Below are 19,392 nucleotides of genomic sequence, written 5' to 3'. Positions count from 1 at the left end.
ATGCATGTTAAGGTTTTAAAGACAGAAGCCCAGGTTAAATAATTAGTTCTTGATTTATTGCAGCACAGTGTGTGTTCAATAAAATAAATAATAAAGGAATAATAAAGGAATAAAGGAATTAGGACACCAACACATTATATCTAGATAGGCTTTTATTATCTTGTTCTAAATTCATTAGTATTAATGATCCCCACTTTAAACAGCTTTCTGAGAAGGATTTCTTCAATATATATATATAGATCAGATTATTAACATCTGAATCTATAGAAAGATTTTTCCCATCAGTCTAGAGAAGAATTTGTGATGTCAGACACTTAACAGGAAAGTCTGCCTGACAATCTTTGTTCTAGTTCATCCCAAAGGTGTTTGATGGGTTTAAGGCCAGGGCCAGTCTGTGCAGCCCAGTCAAGCTCTTCCACACAAAACTCTCCCAACCGTGTCTTTATAGACATTGCTTTGTGCAGTATGGTCTAGTCATACTGGATCAAAAAAGGGTCTTCCCTTTACTATTTCTATAACACTGGAGGCATACAACTGTCTCTCTCTCTCACCAAATTTTACAGTTGGCACAGTCAGACTTGTACCATTCTCTTGGCGTTTGCCAATTTCCGACTCATTTATCACAGTCATGATTTGCACTTCACAGAACATGTTTCCACTGCTTCAGAGTCCAGCAGTGGCATGCTTTACACCTTCCATTCCATGAATGGCATTGTGCGTTAACCACATTAGCAATTTTAAGCCTGACAAACGCGTTCTCATCATCTCTTCCTTATATATATCATTAACTTTATTTATATTAATGCTAATAATAATATTAATACCTGCTGGAAAAAATCACCCTAAAACCAGCGTTTAATGGTAGCTTGTTTCGAATGGTCTTAACTGATATTTCATGATCCAGGTGGTTGAAAAGCTGGCCTTCCAGACAAAAACATACCCTAAGCTGATTATTAACATCTGATTATTAACACCTGACCAGCATAGTATATATGAGCATTTGATTTTGGTCATGCCTGGTGTTGCTGGTCGACAAAAATGATTAATGGATGGATGGATGGATGGATGGATGGATGAAAAAAGTCTAAGAAAGATACAGAAAAAGATACATATACAAAATATAATGTTTAAAAGAAGTCCTTCAAAGTGTAATGGAGGTAGTGCACAGTAAAACAACAATGTACGCCAGTTGCTGCACATAATGAGAAGATGACTGATATCAGCCTTACAGACAGTGCAAGTACGCAGGTATATAATAATTTAGCAGTGCAAATTTGCAAATATGTAATAAGTAATGCAGAATGGGGAAGAATAATATAAATATGGCATCTAGGAGGAGGAGCTTGTTCAGTTTGGTCAAACTCAGTCATTCTGGTTATCTAACTTGGTGAAGTTGATCTTGTTTGTAGACCAGCTTAACCAAAAACTCAAACTTAAACAAGTTCATCCATTTTGGGCTGACCACACTGTTTTTTTCAGCAGGCTTATTTTGTGCATACATGAATATGAAAACCATGCCACATATAATTTCAGACATAACCACACAATCAGAATTCATTCAACTCTGTTAGCTAAATGATTTTTTTAAGTGTAAATAAATAATTGGCCTTTGACACAAAAAGAAATAAAATAAGATATTTAAATGTACTGCTATATTTCTTTACCAGTAGCAAATGAACCCTGTATAATCTGTATCTGACTATGAAACTATGTCCATTATAACAATGGCAAGCATGAAAAAACACAATCTCTTTAACTCTCTCTGATACTTTTATTACTGTTATTATTAATATATTAACATTAATGTTAGCTAGAATTAAGAAAAAATCCATTATTTTACACCAGCAGCTGATATGTCGTATATTTTTATATATGACTGTTAAATTATGCCTATCATTATCAATGGTAAAATATTTATTCTCTTTATCTTACCCGGATACTTTTTATGTTATTATTAATGTTAAGTATGTTATTCCCTGCTAAAAATTCCATCTTAAGACCACTATTTTAGGTCAGTGTATTGATTAATAATTATATTTTCTGACTGTTTGTAAATGTAAAAACTCATTTCATTTTTTCAATGTAGTGCAGCATACAAAAAATAGGTTTTCATCTATTTTTCCAATTTAATTTTTTGGAATTATAATTTTGGAAAAAATGCCAAAAATAATCTTTTCCTTATTTTCTGATTTTTCAATTTGTGCATTTTGCAAGTTGGATTATCATCAGATTTGTATTACGAGATACAAAAATGGAAAATTTGAAAATCAAAAGAAGGTTTAACTTCTCATTTTTCTTAAAATTCTGCTTGTGGAAGGCCAAAACGAAAAACTAGATACTTTAAAAAATGGATAAAAACATTCTTCACTTTACTGAATGGAAAAAATAATAATTATTAAGTTTTATACCCAATTTTCTATTTTTAATTATAGATTGATATGGTCAGAAAATTAAAACTGTTAAACGTCACACTGACCATTATTTTACATCAGAAGATAGATATTAAAATCACTATAGTCTGTATCTGTTCATTTAACATTTGTCTGTAAAACTATGTCCATCATTAAGAACAAAAGAAAGCCTGACAAATACACAGTCAAGTCCTTCTGAACTCATAGTCTATTCAAAATATTGGTATTAAAATATTCCCTGCTGACAAGTCTAGTTTAAACCCCTTAATTTACAGTAGCAGCTGTTTGTACTGGTTGTCTGTTGTTAACCCAGAGTAGTGTGGCGATGGAGGAGTGTGTGAACTGCTGGTGTTTCCTCAGCTCTACTCACATCCAGGAATATGGACATCCCCTTCTTTAACTCCACCGGAGTGCTGGCTTCGTCCGAGGGCGAGTGAACCTCCTCAGAGCAGTCCATGTTCGCTCAGTGTTGTGTAGAGCGGAGCAGCACAGTAGGATAACCCGGAGTCCTCAGAGTTACTCAAAGCCCCTCTGCTCATCCACAGCTGCCGAGTCTGCACTCACGCGCGTCCCCGCCTCAGTGCGCGCGACACACGAGCAGCCACAGGTTCCCCGGTCCTGTGTTGCTGTGCGCATTCCCGCCAACACTAATGCGCGCGCGCAGCGTGAACACCGCACGCGCCAGCAGAGTTGCCAGGTTTACAGTTTTCCCGCCTCTGCAGGTCTCCATCTAAACATTTGATGGCCAGGTGTTGAGCAAAGCTGAAAACTGGACTCATCAGAGAAAATCATCTTACTCCAGTCCTCTAGAGTCCAATTCTTATGTTTTTTTGCAAAGTTCTTTGTTTCTCATCGAAGAAGGTCCTTTTTTAGTGAGTCCTGCCTCTAAGAGATTGTTTTCAATAGTTTTTTTCCCATGTACTTCACCCCAGCTGTCATTTGCCATTCTTTTTATAGGTCACTTGATGTCATCCTGCTGTTGCTGACTGACCAAAAAAAATTTGATGGTCAATCTCCAGACCGGAACCCCATTGGAAAGCCTGTGAATGTAATAATGTAAGATGTAAGTTGGTCACAAGCAATCAAACAAAGCTGAACTGCTTGGATTGTTGTGCCAGGAGGGGAATATGTCACCCAAAAGCAGCATGAAAGGGCATGCCAAGATGCATGAAAGCTGTGATTAAAAATCAGGGTAAATTGGGCTTGTTTAAAAATCAAGTCGCAGGTGAAAATTCATGGGTGGCAAGATGTGGTTTTTTTTGGCCAACTTTCAAAAATTACAGCAGCCAGGTGTTGCCTTGGATGTTATGGCAAACGATTGATTACAACAATAAGAACCAGGAGAAATAACAACATAAAGGACAGCATAAAAAAGGGAGAGAGAGAGAGACAGATAGAGAGAGTTACACAGAGAGAAAGATTAAGATGGAAAGAGAAATCACAATGTAACCAGAAATGACCAGGCAATAAAAAAATTACGTTAAAGAGGAGATAAAAGAGTTCAGGAGGGGCAAGAACAAAAAAGAGTAAATATAAGTCAGTTTTTTTTTTGCTAATTATGTTACTATTAAATGTTCTTGACTGGGATATAAAACTGTTATAAAAAAACTAATAAAACACTAATGTTACAGTATTATTAATGACTAAGATAAATAGCAATACTGATAACAAATCCCTTATAAACAAAATACTAAGCTGCACACTCAGTTGATTTGCCATTTTCTTTAAGCGTGTCAGAGATATATATTTTGGGCTAGTTAAAGCTTCTAAAGGTCCTGGAAACCCTGCTCTCGAGTCTTCTGAGGGCTGCTGTTTATTTTAGACTGAAACACACTTTTATCAGTACTCTTCTGTCTGTACTTGTGAAGCTGTTGATATGAGATTTAGTTGTGGTCACGTCCCTGACAACAGTGCAGAAGAGCCAGGCAGACAATTGTTCCAGTTGTAAAATTCCCTCACTTCTAAATATTCCACAGTCAACTGTCTATAGCTATTATAACATAGCACTATGTTATGGTATGTTTATATACAAAACGACTATATTCACCATATTGCATTGGACACAGTTGGAACAGGTTGTGGCCTCTGCTTTTCAGCCATCCTTGCAGTGAACACTCACATACACACTAGTAAAGTGAGCACACATGTTCCAGGGTGGGCATTCATTGCCCAGGGAGCAGTGAGGCTTAAGGATCTAACTCAAGGGCCCAGCAGCAACAACTTTTTGCACTTAGGTATTAAACCCACAACACTGTCATCATTAATCCAGTGTTATAACCACTAACAAGCCACTGCCGGTCGTCATAGTCAGATACAGACAGTCAGGTAACTGTATTTATGTACATAGTCAGATAATTTTATTTAGATGTTTTTTTGTGCTGTCAAATCGTTTTTGTGCTGTCAAATCGTTAAAAAAACGGTGGATGGATAGGGAAAAAAAATCTTTCCAAAAACTCACACTGGTCTAGATAGTGCTTCTTTATAGGTAATCTAACACCAAAATAAGTCATCATAAATATTAGAAACTGAGCAAAGTTTATACTAAATCATGCGGTTTCACTAACAATTATTATTATTATTATTATTATTATTATTATTATTATTATTATTATTATTATTATTATTAATTATTATTATAAATGAGGAATTACTCAAATCCTGGAGACAGAACACAACAGAACACAACTGATTAAAAAAAAACATGACTGTACTGACACCTTGTGGAGGAGCACAGTACTGCAAGACAAACGTAATTCATAATGATAATAAATAATGTTATTACTTGGGTACTAAAAAATTATGTACAATAAAGAACAATAAAATGTGTTTTATTTAAGATTAATAAAACAATGTTGATCAAGCATATTAGTGATCCCCAAGACAAAATATTTATTTGTGTTGATAAATGCTGTACCAGTCAAAAGTGTAGATGTAAAGTATTTAAGTCTTTAATATTGTAGAGTAATATTAAAGACATAAAAACAATGAAGAAGCACATATGCAATTAAATAGTAGACAAAAACCTGACATGAAAAAGTCAACATAGGTGGTTTGGGACGAGTTGGAGCATCCCATATTTTGACTTGTTTAACACTTTTTCTTTGTTTACTTCATAACTGCATGTATGTACTGTCATAGTTTTGATGTCTTCACTATTAATCTACAGTGTTCAAAATAATAAAAAATAAATTAAAAAAAAAAAAACATTAAATGAGAGGGGTGGTGTCCAAACTTTTGTATTTGTAAATACAACAATGAAGACGGGGAGTGCTAAATAAATAATGCAGGAGCAGAACAGAATTATTTACTGGGGCAGACATGTGGCTAAATGCTAAAAGTTTCAAAGAAGGCAGTAAAACTATGGGAAGAGTCAGGTGTGTCAGGAGGTGAAGTGCAAGCCACTAGTTCAAAAGTGGCCCAGCAGGATCCTTAGACTATACATCATAGCTGGAGTAAAGACAAAAAAGGCTGAAATTCTAAAGGAAGTAGTTTTCTCAGTGCCTTGTACATTTGGTCGAGTTTGTTCTTTCCTGAGTATCTTTAAATGACTGTCACTGACAGTACTACCCAAAAGTTTGAAATCAGTGAATGAAATGTAGTGTCTCCAGAACAATGGTTAGTACATTCAACATGAAAAGGCAAGAGACGAAAAGAGCACTACCAAACTATAGAAAAGCATTCTATACAAACTATACAAAACTGTACAATAGTCTTTCAATGTTGCCTTATAACCTTTGTGTAACCAAAGACAAATATAGTAACACTTCATTTGGACAGCACACTTTAGAAGCTTTGTAGATCCTTAACATATCTTTACCTTATGTTCAACTTTTCATTGTTACAGGAAAAGAAAAAAGGAATGTTCAATGGAAGTCTTTGTAATTTTTTTTATTTTTTTATTTGTCTATGTCAGAAAGCAAAAAAACTAAAAAAAACTGAGGTAAAAGGATTTTGCGTGACATGGACGTTGTATACATTAAAAAAATGGCCAATCCATATTTGGCCACACAAGCACACACATTTAAAGAAACCAGTTCACATAATCGACATGTTTTTGGACAGTGAAAGAAATAGGAAGAACTTGAAAACATGAAAAAAGTGCATTGAAAAACAGAGACTAAATTCTTGCATGAGTAAATATATTATGCATATAAATAATTATGAGTCAAAGCATGATTCCTAAGATTGTCAGGTTGAAGAGTCATGTCTTATTGGGCGCCCCACTTACATTAGTGATATTAGTTAATAGATAAGAATAAATAACAAATAGGACCCTTCTAGCCTAGTGGACCCGCTTATGAAATGGTTGTGTGGTGTGTGTTCTTGTTTTTTTTAGCACATTATGAGAGAAGAATGCGCTCATAAGAAGGACATTTAACCTTATTTTGGATAAAAGTAAGGCTACGTTTGAATGTAGGTTAGGTCGAGAGCTGCTTAGTCAGTGGGCCCATGTGGTGTTGTTTCATTTTAAGCACACATATGAAAGTCTGCGATGGGCCCCATCAGCGTCGGTGAGGGAATTAGAAGGATTAAACATGGGCCCCATTTGGGTTGTACACTGAACACAGGGCCTTGATGAGACAGACCTCTGATAGATGAAGGTGAGATGTTATGATAAAGCCCATTTGGGAAAAGTCCATGTCCACCTGAAACCTAAATACCCAATGTCCATGTTTCACCCATGTGAGCCCCACATGAGAATGATGGCTGGAAAGGGTCAGTGTAACGCTGAGCAGTTTAATTTTCTGACTGTATCAAGCTAAATTCATAAAGAAGGAGAAATTGATTTTTATTGATCAAGTTTTTCTTTTCAGTCTTGCAAAAACAGAATTTCAAGAAAAAAAATCAGATTTGTCTATTTTTGTATCTTTTAACACAAATCTGATGGTATAATCTAACTTGCCAAATGCAAAAATGGAAAAATCAGAAAATAAATGATTCATTTTCTTTTTTCCCTGAAAATACGATTGTAAGGGGTAGAGATGAAAAATGGATGAAAACTTATTTCTTGTACACTGCACTACATAAAAAAATAGTTTTTACATTTAATCTTATATTTTTGCAAATTAATAAACGTTACACTGACCGGAAAAGTACTGGAATACACATTCTTAAGACTTTTTAACTGATTCTTGATCCAAGTAATATTTAAACAATGGAAGTACTAAAAAAGATAGCAATACCAACGTGTGTGCGTGTTTTTTCATCCACCACCTCTCGCGATACGAAAATACGGTCACGTGGGCCCCCACGGTGGAGACGCGACCGCGTGGCATTGTGGGAAACAAACAGTGGTGCGTTTTGTGGTCGGAGCGCGTCTGGAGCGCATCGCTGTGTAAACCGAGGGGTCAGCGCCGCGGTGTGAGCAGCCCGGCCGGCTTCGCTCGGGTTAGCGGGGTTCGGCGAAGCGGAATGACCCACAGGGTGGAACCTGCAGTAGCAGCGGCGCTTCTGGACCTGAACCCGAGCGGGGGGCATCGCAGAGATTGGAGCTGGACGGGACTGTGGAGTCCTGGGAAAGTTGAGCCCGTGGGTCGGTTCTGTTTTCAGTCGGAACCATTGTGATCGATCCCGGGTGTGTGCAGTGGTGGCGGCGGATCGCGGATCTGCGGTGTTCGGGGTGTTTGTGTGAGGATGGTGGGCACTGTGAGCCCGGGGGAGGGTGGAGGAGGGTATATAAGAGAAATACAGCGCGAGGAGTCCTTGAAGTGCAGAAGCAGCAGCAGGACTGTGGTGGTTTGCGGCTGTCAGGAGCGGAGAGGCTGAAGTGCAGCCCCGGAGCCTTTTAGCGGTAAACAGATAATTTCCTACAGAACCCACAAAACTGCATTTTTTTTGGGGCGGGTGGGGTGTGAGGTCGGCCCAGTTAGGGACGGGTTATACGGGTTATATATCCAGCGAATCAGATCAGCGTCTGCGCTCTGAGCTCCGGGAGAGGAGGAGGCAGAGTCGCCCTGGCATCTGTTTACACCGCGCCTGCACTGAAGCCCGCGGGCCGCCAGGGCTCGGACGGACCCGGGGATCAGCATGTGGAGCCTGGCGGGGGCCACCGTGCAGCTCGTGGCGAAGTCTGTGCGCCACGCCGCGGGGAAGGGTCACATGCAGCTGAACCGCTGGCTGCAGAAGACCCCTGAGTCGCTGGACTGCGATAAAATAGACTTGTTGATCTGCAGCGCCGGCGGGGGGAAGACGGAGGCGGAGCTGCAGAGCGTGGAGACCGGCGTGCCCTCCTCCGCCTTCTCGGCGGCTGACCTGAGGAGCCCGTGCTGCGTGGCGACCTGTTGCTTCAAAAGCGCCCTCCTGGCATGCCTACTGACGGCCGTGTGCTTCTCGTCGTTGGCGCTGGTCCGCCAGCACCTGAAGGACCTGCTGCTGTGGGTGGAGAGCCTGGACGGCTTGGAGGGGGCGTTGCTCTTCGTGGTGGGACTCATCACCGTGTCGTTCCCTTGCGGCTGGGGCTACATCCTGCTGAACGTGGCTGCGGGCTACCTGTACGGCTTCGTGCTCGGTCTGGGCCTCGTCATGGTCGGGGTCCTCATTGGCACCTTCGTGGCCCACGTGGCGTGCAAGCGACTGCTCTCCCACTGGGTGCTCAACCGGGTCGGTAACAGCGAGCAGCTCAGCGCCGTTATCCGGGTGGTGGAGGGGGGAAGCGGGCTGAAAGTTGTGGCGCTGGCCCGGCTCACCCCCATCCCCTTCGGCCTCCAGAACGCTGTGTTCTCGGTAAGTGGGGGGGTGAATAGTAGTGAATACACTAACATGGGATTTAATAAAGGGAACTGAATTAAATTTAGGGATGGATTAAGATTGGTTGGCAGCAAAGTAAATACCGTAAAAATGAATTGCGATGGTTAAAGTTCAAGATTAATACAGCTGGGTTGAATTAATGTTGGTTAGAATAAAATAATCTGGGGTTGAATACATTAAACTCAGTTTATGTTAAGATTCATTTGGATATAATAGCCTGAATGTGGATTTTGGATACACTAATCTGGGTTTAGAAAATGGATGGTTTGGAAGGGTAAATTAAGACAAGGCTGGGTAAATTAAAGTTAAAATGATTAAAAATCGCTTGTATCCATTAAAATATAACTGTATTAAGAAGCTTGTATTCATTTATTTGGGTCTAATTTTAAGTTAAATTAGAAAAAAGGGGTTGAATTAATCTATGTATGGATAAATAAAACTGGGTTAAGCCGATGGGTTGTTAGATAACAGGTTATAGCTGTTGCATTTGTTTAGTTAATGTTTACACTGTCTGCTTACTTGCTCTGTGTAGTTTCAGGTGCACTGTGCTCAGGGGATACATATTCATTTTCTTAGAACTAGGTTTCAGTTCTGTTCTGTTTTTTCATCACTTTCAGGGCCATACAATGTTATGTTAGACTTGTTATATTATCTTTTTTTGCATTTTGCTTAAGATTTAATAAATGTCTACTTATAGATGGAAAAGTGCAGTAAAACTCTTTACTGTCTGGATAGTTGTACTTTAAATCCCTCACTTGACACTACATCTGTTAGTAGTATTGTTACAATATATGTCTTACTAATAAACCAAAATTGAAACAATAAAATTAGATTTTATTTTTGTGTTTATGACTGAAGAGGAGCTTCACAGAAGTTTCTAATTGATTAAGTTAAAGCCGTATAGTCATGAAGGGATTTCCAGGTGGCTTGATCCAGCTTAGGGGTAAAATAATTAGTGTATCTTAGTCCCTAATTTAAGCCAGACATAAGTGCTTTGCACATAAAAGATAGAAAGTAGTGTCTGCCTGACATAATAATTTTACTCCTAGTAGTGTTATATAGCCTACACCATTAATATTTGATTAAGTGACACATGAGCGAGAGTTGACACCATTTAGGATCACCAAGGTCAGAGAAGTGCATAGATGTGCACTCACACAGCAAATGCTTGACTACTGAACAAGGTACAAAGACCAGTCCTTTAAAGACGTATTCCAAAATGTTACAGCTAGGCCTGTCACTAACATTTTAAGGCAGTTTGTTATTCAAAATAATAGCAAAACATTATATTATTGTCATTTAAGAGCATTTATAATATATTGATAATATGATGAAAAATAAAGCACAGTTATGTTCTGTTAAAGTGCATTGAGGTTTTATTAATTAAGAATATTCAGACATTGAAATTGGTCCAAAAAGTTTAAATATTCTATCTAAACAAAGTTAAATAAAACCACTGTTTCTCTAAACAAAGTGGACATACCAATTTGTTTACAATAATAGACTCTCCTCTAAACACAAAGCGTACTATGCTAAACACCTCAAGCAAAAAGGCGAATAAGACGTTATGCCCACAGCAGAATTTAACCACTTTTTTTAAGTAACTCATTAGCAAAGTAATGAACTGCAGCCATGTATCATAATATGTGTCTTAATATTTTGTTTGTATTCCAACTAATGTTACTAGTAGCAGTCTGTACAGTTAGAACTGGTTCATTACTACTCCCTGCACAGTTGGAAGTTCTCTTCTATCCAAACAATTTCTCTCAGAATGGTTTGGGATCTCACTTAAAATGTCAGAAATCCCTGTGCAGTTTTCACAGGGGACTCCTGGGGTGATTTAAAATGCACCTAACATCTCACAAAACACGCAAGTTAACACATTGGGAAATGTCAAAGTCAGCAGAAATCAGAGCCAAGGTCATGTCCCTTCTTTGTTTGATAAGTCAATAATATTAGTATTTTGACAGGCCTGAGTTAGAGTAAAGCATATGAGAGGCTGTTGGTGATGGAAAATCTATTTTGTTGGTTTGTAGGGTAAGTTTATATTGTGAGATGCCTCTTCTCTCCCAATCAAACAACTTAACACTCTAAATTTACTGAACGATTATAATCTGACTTGGGGCATTCCTGTTGTTTTCTCCCAGACACTTTGTTACAGAAACTGCAAAGTACTGATTTTATATTTTAAGGCAAATTGATTTCTGCAATGCAGAGAACATGGACAGAATGTTAAAACAGGTTTAAATATGTAAGGGCAAAAAAGCAACAAAAAATCTGAAGAAAAGAATAAATAAATAAAAATTTGGGGAAATATAACAATGGATTGCATAAGCCCCTGTCAATTTAAAGCTTTTTTTATTTTATGTTTGTACAATAAAAAATGTTTTCCCCATCACTGTGCATAGTTTAATGCATAATCCTGTAGGTTACATTCCGAATATGTGCAGATGTGCATTAGCCAGTGTTCTTGAAAGGTATTCCCTAAATAAATTGAGCAAACAATCTTTAGGTAACTAGAAGTACAGTACATGTTCCTTTCTTTGGGAAATGTAGCTGCATATGTTGGTAGCTATTTTCATCCAGAACACAATTTAATAACAGTAGGTCACATGGGGATATTTTGGTAGCCTTTTGCCATTGGTTGGCTTAACAAGCCTAATACATCTAGCAGTTCACGTGGGATTTGACATCTTCTATTTTGGTGCAGTTCAAATATTTTTATGTTGTTTCTATATGATATGAATACAAATTTACAGTCTCCCTCCATGTGATGCATATGGGTATGTATTTAGTCACACTGGAATTATGTTGCATCTGCCCTCGGTAAGCACATTTTGTAGATGTCTGCGTTTCAATGTGCCCGCTGAAGTAGAATACACTGCATTAAATTGGTAATTCAACACGGTGTGGACTGCACACTTTGCAAAATGTATCCTTGTCTATGTCTGTAATGAAAAAGATGATCATTATAAACATGCTACTGCTGTTTGAAGAAGAAAACAAAACCTCACAATACAACAACATAACACTTTCTGTAGCTTTTCATGTTTTATCTACTGGTAAACCCGGCCAAACTAGTGCCTTCATCTTTTTTTGGGAGGAAAAAGAGCATATAATCTTCTCTAATTTCAAACCTGACATTAGCCTCTACTTCATTATTCATTAGTCTCAGTAATGTTGAATTCCTAGACTGAGGCAGTGTTGCATTTCTTGCATGAAAGCCAGTGTAATCTTAACCATGTCTTGCAGTTTCCGGAAGCTGTAATAGATGACAAGCACACACACCAATCATAGGTGTGTCACACCTGAAAAATCCAGACCAAAATCTGAACCAAGGCGCAGGTGTTTGTTGTATTATGTATTAGGGTTGCACGATATTGAAAAAAAAATTACACAGCAAATGATCTTTTTTTAGACACTATATATTGCAATATTAAACAATGCAGGGCCCATGACATCACCAGCCCCGCCCCCACTCACACGCTATCTCGCGTCTGGACCGATCAAGAGCTGAGTCACCATAGAGAGATCAAACCCCGAGAAAAACAGCTAAACAGTAGTCATCCCTTTAATCAGGCATGTAAATGGCTTTTTAAAAAGGTAAATAAGAGCTTTTTTCTGTAATTGAAAGCAGGAATTCAGGTTTAACTGGAAATATCTGTGCAAAATTGTGCTGGACTGAGGTGCACAGCTTTCGACACGTGCGTTTACAAGCACATGCCCAACCGTGTGGATGGAGGCCATGTGGTTACCTTGTGTTTACTTCTGAGACTCTCCTGTTCTATGACATTAGAAAAGTGTTCCCTGGATTCAGATTGGGAGACTGAGAGGACCACAGAAGAAGCATAACTTAGATTTGACGCATAGAAAAATTTCATACTGGTAGCAGCCATTAGAAAGTTGTGTTCATGAAGGGAAGCACATGGTCAGCAATGATGCTCAAACAGGCTGGGCATTCAAGCCGTGAATGTTTGTTATGAACAGGCCGAAAGTTTGCCAAGAATACACTTCCACACAATCTGATCATTTTTACCAGCCTGGACTGTATTCACAAGACAGGTGGCTCATTGGATTCAAGCGGCTGGCGTCAGATTCTAGCCCTACCCTCAAAGTGCCTGAACAGAAATCGAAATTCAATAGACTAGCCTATGTTTTTCAGTCTTCAGCTGCCTAGTTTTGGTGGGCATGTAGCTGCTGCAGCCTCCCACCTATCCCACCTATCTCAAAGTTTAGGGGTTGTGCATGCTGAGATGGGAAGACTGGGAGACAATTTGATGAATGTGTAGGTGTCCTTATCTTCTTATTAAAGTGCTTGATAAAGCATCTGATAAAGCATGATTTAATTTCGATCAGTGATATATAAGTACTAACAGTCTTTAGTACACCCAGAAATCATTTAAAAAACATTTTTTTTATTTATTTATGACTGATCATTGGTGCTGTACACAGAAAGGAAAAGAGGCATGGCATGCAATCTTTTACACAAACAGCTTTTCAGCTTCCTGTTTCCCAAGGCACTCTAATTTCACAGTCATAGACTGACTGCGTCTTTTGTTACTTTGAAGAATGTTGCCCTACTGCTTTCGTACTACAGATTTTTGTATTGAAGTATGAGGTTTGGAAGGTTTGTGTCTGTAAATATCTATTTTCTTTTCTTTTCAAGCATTTTCCTGTTCCTCTTTCGTTTAGATCACAGACGTGTCCTTGCCAAATTACTTGGTGGCTTCCTCAGTGGGCCTTTTGCCTACTCAGCTCCTGAACTCCTACCTGGGAACCACACTGCGCACAATGGAGGATGTTATAGCAGAGCAGAGCATCAGTGGATACTTTGTGTTCAGTCTTCAAGTAAGCAGTTTTGTTGCACTCATTGACACCCTGTTGGTTGCTAGACATCATATAGGTTGTAGCAACAAATGACAAAGATTATTTGTATGCCCTTTGAAATCTGATGATGAAATCAGATAGGGATCGTAAGGTCATGTTCGTTTATACATTTATACAAATTAAGATTTAGAGGCAAATTTTAATACTGATTCCACAAATAGCTTTTCCTCTCTTTCCTTTTCAGATCTTTATCAGTATAGGTCTGATGTTTTACGTTGTGCATCGAGCACAAATGGAACTGAACGCCGCCATCGCTGCCTGTCAGATGGAAATGAAGACCTCCCACATGAATGGCAGCATGGCGAACCACAGCGGCTCCACCTACTGCAGTAAAAGAGCTTTGGCCGGTGGGGGGATTAACGTGGTCTGATGCCTAATGTCAACGTTTCTCCTGGTGTGAGCATATTTCACCTGCCACTTCCCGGTGGCGCAGTCCTGACAGGAATGCCAAGGTGAAGACGGATGAAGGAAGATGATGAGGCCGTGGCAGGGAGCCTGTGTCCCTGCAGCACAGCCAGCGGGAAAAGCTGTCGCACTGGTCAGTCCTGCATGTTCAGGTTTAACGATGCCGTGTGGCAGTGGACTCACAAAGCTGAGAACTCTCTCTCTCTCTCTCTCTCCTATGAGAGAAGATCAGCACTGGATGGAAATCATCCTTAAAGGTTGTGGGCCAGTATTTTGTAATGAAAGATGAAGTTAAAATAGAGCCTAATAGTTTCTTCGGTACGCTTTTGTTTTGAAATTATTTTTTATATCGTACAGATTTAAATCTAGAATTTTTATATAAAATAGAGCAGGTATAAAGCATGTGATTTAGGGAGAACACTACAGTGTTGTAGAGGAGATTGCTGTAGAGGGCCCAGCTGGTACTGTATATCAGATGGTGCTCAGTGAGCAACATAGAGTTCTTTAGAACCTTCTGATTTTAGGTTCATCACATAAGCTGTAAATGCTAAATATTGTTCTTTTTGCAAATTTTCACAGTCATGCACAAAGGGAAATTATTATTATTATTATTATTATTATTATTTGGAGTGGGACAGACTACACCACTTGGCAAGGAAAATGTTTGCTGCTTTTCCAGGCTGGATTCACTTTTGCGTTTCTACAGCTCTGCTAGGAACAGATGGAAAGGAAGTAAAAGTTTCCCAGCAGGATATTTAAGAGTGTCCTGCCAAGAACACTGCAGCATGATTAACTGAACAGCGTGATCGTATCCATGTTCAGTGTCTCATATTGTTGTATGGAAAGTATTGCTGAGATCTCTGGCCTTCTATCTTGGATTTTTTTCAACCAAATGCTTTGTTATGGGGCTGCTATATATATATTTTTTCCTTTCTTAGTTCATTTTGCCTTTTAAGTTTAATTTGCATAACAAATTTACATTGCATTTTATCCTGTGCAATACATGTTAAGGCTATCACTGTTATTAATTCAGGTAGTTTAATTTATTGCTATTAAAACTGGGAAAGCAAAAGTTCAATTTCAGTAGGGTACCTGCTACTATTAATATAGAAGTATGACAGTGCAAAGCCCAAGATGCTACTAAACTCAAAAAGTAAGGAAACCTCAAATCAGCCATTGGAACATAAGGGGATTGATACGGTAAAATATCTGCACAACTCCTCCATTGTCTCAGCATGATAAAGGTCCTCAGAGAATAAGTGACAGAATGTGCAGATTTATCAGAACTGCTAACCTATTACGTAACAGCAGTGGTCTTAGACTCATGACATAGTCTACATTTCCCACTCCCTAGAGATTAGTTTAATTAGACACAAACGTCTCCTGAGCTTTGCCTGACTTGGTCGATTTGGATCCTAGCTGTTTAAATTAGCCCAAGGTTGTCTCTTAACGAGCTTAGAGCCATAGGCACAGAGTGTCTCCAACCCCAGAGAGCCTATGGGTTGATTGGTCCTTCAAGAGTACAGCTTGCTGAATTTTAAACTTGCTGTTCATGAAATATGTCTGAGCTTGAGCTCTTTGATCAAAGCCACAACAGGGGATTTAATTGGAATTAGTATTTTTATTTTTTCACGCAGATCTAATAGATTATATTAGATCTAAACAGTCTACATCCCACTACAGTACCTCTAAACTTTTGTTTTTACAGTGGTCAGGGGAATGGGGAAACAGTAAAGACTGTTCCAAGTCATGTGACTAGCCATATGCGCAGCAAGTAACACGTCACTTGTTCTTGTTGTAAGAAGTAAAATGCAGGAATATGACTTGGTGCACCTTTAAAATGTATATGCAATTGAGAAATAGGTGTATATTTATTTTATATTCAAAATTATGTCAGCTAGTTATAAAATTGGGCTTTATTCACCAAGAATCTTCACCAGTTTTCACAAAGTTTCTGACATCCGCCAGTGTTTGAATTTGTGAGGACAATGGGATCTATCATTATAACCATGAACATGTGTGTAGTTTAAAAACATAATAAATCTGACATGGACTTTTTATTAGGACTAAATTTGTATGTTTATCAATATATTGGTGTATAAGGCCCAATGTTTCTAGTTTAATTCCACACTGAATTTGTACTATGAATTTTTCCCAGATGTACTAACATTTATCTTTTCAGTTTAGTGCTTTTGTTCACAGTTTGTACACTGACAAACTCCCACTGAGAGGAAAACGGACAGCATTTTAAAGAATTCTGTCACTGATTTCAACCCCTCCACTACATAATGAACTGACAATCGATAGTTCTGTGAATGGTGTCAAATTGGTCATTTCCAGCACCATGGCTCAGTACACTACACATCTTTATATTAGCCTACATGGTTTTGCTGCTACTTGGACTCAAATGTCTGAGTCAAATGCTGATAAGGGCTCAAATTAATAATGCGACTTATTCATATTGCAACACTCTATATCCTCTAGTTATTCTCCTATCTTCACAGGCTGGTCTCAATGGTTAAGGCAGATGGGCCTAAGCTCTTTTCTAGTAATTTCTACTACTACTTTTATTTTCAGACTTGCATGTCGTATGATGTGGCACACAAGAGGAGACATTCCTTGCTGATTTTTTTTGTGTGTCCCATTATGGGCCCTTTTTTTCCTGAAATTAGCAATAACTGAAAGCTGAACTTGCAGAAACATCCTTGAGTTACATGGATGACAACATTCCTGGTCTTGTGTTATGATGTCAACCTGCCTTGTACCTCTTGCTGCCTATGACCTGACGGGACACTTGCCTGTGGCATGTTCAGACACTACATTTTTGTCGGGTATGAAGTATAAAATTAAGGACATGTATAATGCAAAAAAAAAAAAGAAAAAAGAAAAAAACAAACAAACAGAAAAAGGGTTTATAGAAAGTTTTTGGGTTCAAAACACATTAATGTCATTGCAATGACATAATTTGGTGGTAGTGAGCTTTTACACATACAAAAAATTTCACTGGTAAATGCTGATCATTATTCAATGAAAGTTTTTATTTATTATTTTTTTTTTATTGTTAAATGTATTTCTTTTTCTATATTTAACATAAAGCCTTCAGGAATAAAACTTCATACGGAAATCCATGGGAAAATATGACACTGTTAGAATACACATCAGTGTACCTTTGTTTAATCTAATAATCTGCCCATTTCCCAGACAAGATTATGCAACAGAGGAACTCTATGAAATCTGATGTGGGGGCAACACAACGTGATTCTTGACAAGCCTTTATCTGAGATTACACAGAAGGCTACAGCACATTCATAGCAAGGTACGGATGTAGTTTTAGATAAAGGCAAATCAGGTACTGTTACGAAACCTCGAACCCCATGAAACAAGTGCATTACATTTACGCTGTATTTTGTAATACAGATTATTACAGTGTGTAAATGAATATTTATCGCTTTACCATGCTTGTTCTGTGTTATTTATGAAATAAAAATGCCTATAATAGAAAGAGTTCTTCTTTTTTCAATTGTTCTAATGGAAAATCCATTTGTTTTTATATACATTTTACGGTTTCCACCTTATGTTGTCACACTTGCACAGTTCTGCATTAACTGCCACATTTTCTTTCAGTTAAATCTGGAAAAAGTAGTTTAGTTACTGATTGACAGCAGTGCACTGCCTGGTTATGTAATGTATGTAATGAGGATTTCAAAGTTTTATTTGCTGCTCAACCACTGCTGCTCACTATCTCTGGCTGGAACAGGGGGAGATGTGATATTTGCAGACCACTCGAGTGCTGATTAAATTCATGCATGCAAAGTTCCCTGCCACATTTTACGGCTCTGCCACAGCACAGTGTGACCTTTACGTCTTTGTCTGAGTCTTTGACAGTATTATCAAAACTCTGTCCTGATGTATCCTGAATAGAAATGCCATTTTCTCTGCTTGGGCAATGGGAGAGGAAAAAAATAGTTTGAAAAGGGTCTAAATACGTGTGCATAAACCAGCCAGTAGTAACATTAAAACAAAAAGACTCATATAGTGTACTTCCAAGTTTGTGCTATCAAAACAGCTGATCTGATCTGAGGAATTGACTCCATACGACATAGCCAGCAATATTTTTTAGTATTTTGTTCTTCAGTGGATCTGTTGTGGAGCCGGTCCCCATGACCCTCAAACTACTACTGCAGAGATGCTCTAACCCAGTCATCTAGCGTGGTTCAGACACCCATGTTTCTTTTTTTGCTGGCTCACAGCTTTCATGATATTAACAACAGGAGATGAAATCACAGGGCATCTCACGATACAACATTATCACAACGGTTTCCTAAGATAAAAATAATATTATGATACTGTGATTCTGCTATACTCAATATATCACAGGACAGTTCTCAACGATAATTCACAGCATCTTTGTTACTAAAGAATATTAAATACTCCTAACTAGACAAATGGCAAGAATTATGCCATTTATAAAATGCCAAAATAATATAAGAATAATAATAATAATAATAAAGGGATTTATATAGTAATGATGCCTTAACATAAGTAAGTTACAAGTTTTAGAATGAGTTTGATGCTACATATCAATAATGTATTGCAAATGAGAACGATTTCAGTATATCACAATATGAATATTTTTTGTCCCACCCTAATCAACACCATTCCAAATCCAGTCAGATTGTGTGATTTATGATGTGTAATTATTTTATGGTTATGTTTTAATAAAATATTTTCCAATAGCAATGAATGAGATGTGATAAAACATATAAACTAGCAACCACTTGGGGTACCATAGTATGTTGCAAAAACAGTTACACCCTAATGACAATGTTTTCATGCCAGTTGCATACTATTTACTTTACTAAATAGCTTCTTAAATTCTCAAATATCCAAGACATCTACTCAGTTTATAAGTGTGTTTTATAATGGACACTATTATCCCACA

The 19,392-nt window shown here is 38.1% G+C and overlaps 2 protein-coding genes across 4 annotated transcripts in view; one reads left to right on the top strand and one right to left on the bottom strand.

Moving 5' to 3' along the window:
- necab1 (N-terminal EF-hand calcium binding protein 1) overlaps nt 1-3,063 on the bottom strand; it is a 64,112-nt gene extending 61,049 nt beyond the window's left edge. Inside the window, exon 1 of one of the 3 annotated variants that reach the window (XM_049475307.1) lies at nt 2,782-3,063. In XM_049475307.1, the coding sequence (XP_049331264.1) occupies nt 2,782-2,868 (87 nt within the window). In that variant the 5' untranslated portion in view covers nt 2,869-3,063. The remainder of the gene's footprint in view (nt 1-2,781) is intronic. The other 2 variants (XM_049475306.1, XM_049475308.1) reach the window with 2 other exon arrangements.
- Nucleotides 3,064-7,676: 4,613 nt separating this feature from the next.
- On the top strand, nt 7,677-17,952 carry tmem64 (transmembrane protein 64). The gene is made up of 3 exons (XM_007249383.4): nt 7,677-9,134; nt 13,851-14,006; nt 14,230-17,952. The coding sequence occupies exons 1-3, from the start codon at nt 8,439-8,441 to the stop codon at nt 14,413-14,415; spliced, it is 1,038 nt and encodes a 345-aa protein (XP_007249445.1). The 5' UTR covers nt 7,677-8,438; the 3' UTR covers nt 14,416-17,952.
- Nucleotides 17,953-19,392: the final 1,440 nt, after the last annotated feature.

The sequence above is a fragment of the Astyanax mexicanus genome, chromosome 3, assembly GCF_023375975.1.
Source record: "Astyanax mexicanus isolate ESR-SI-001 chromosome 3, AstMex3_surface, whole genome shotgun sequence".
NCBI lineage: Eukaryota > Metazoa > Chordata > Actinopteri > Characiformes > Acestrorhamphidae > Astyanax > Astyanax mexicanus.
Note: the sequence above shows the minus strand (reverse complement) of the source record. Positions and strands in the feature narration are given on the sequence as shown.

Coding starts and splice junctions, on each gene's coding strand:
- tmem64 (XM_007249383.4), top strand. CDS start 8,439: ATGTGGAGCCTGGCGGGGGCCACCGTGCAGCTCGTGGCGAAGTCTGTG. Junction 9,135..13,850: donor TCCAGAACGCTGTGTTCTCG/GTAAGTGGGGGG, acceptor TCTTTCGTTTAG/ATCACAGACGTGTCCTTGCC. Junction 14,007..14,229: donor ACTTTGTGTTCAGTCTTCAA/GTAAGCAGTTTT, acceptor TTTCCTTTTCAG/ATCTTTATCAGTATAGGTCT.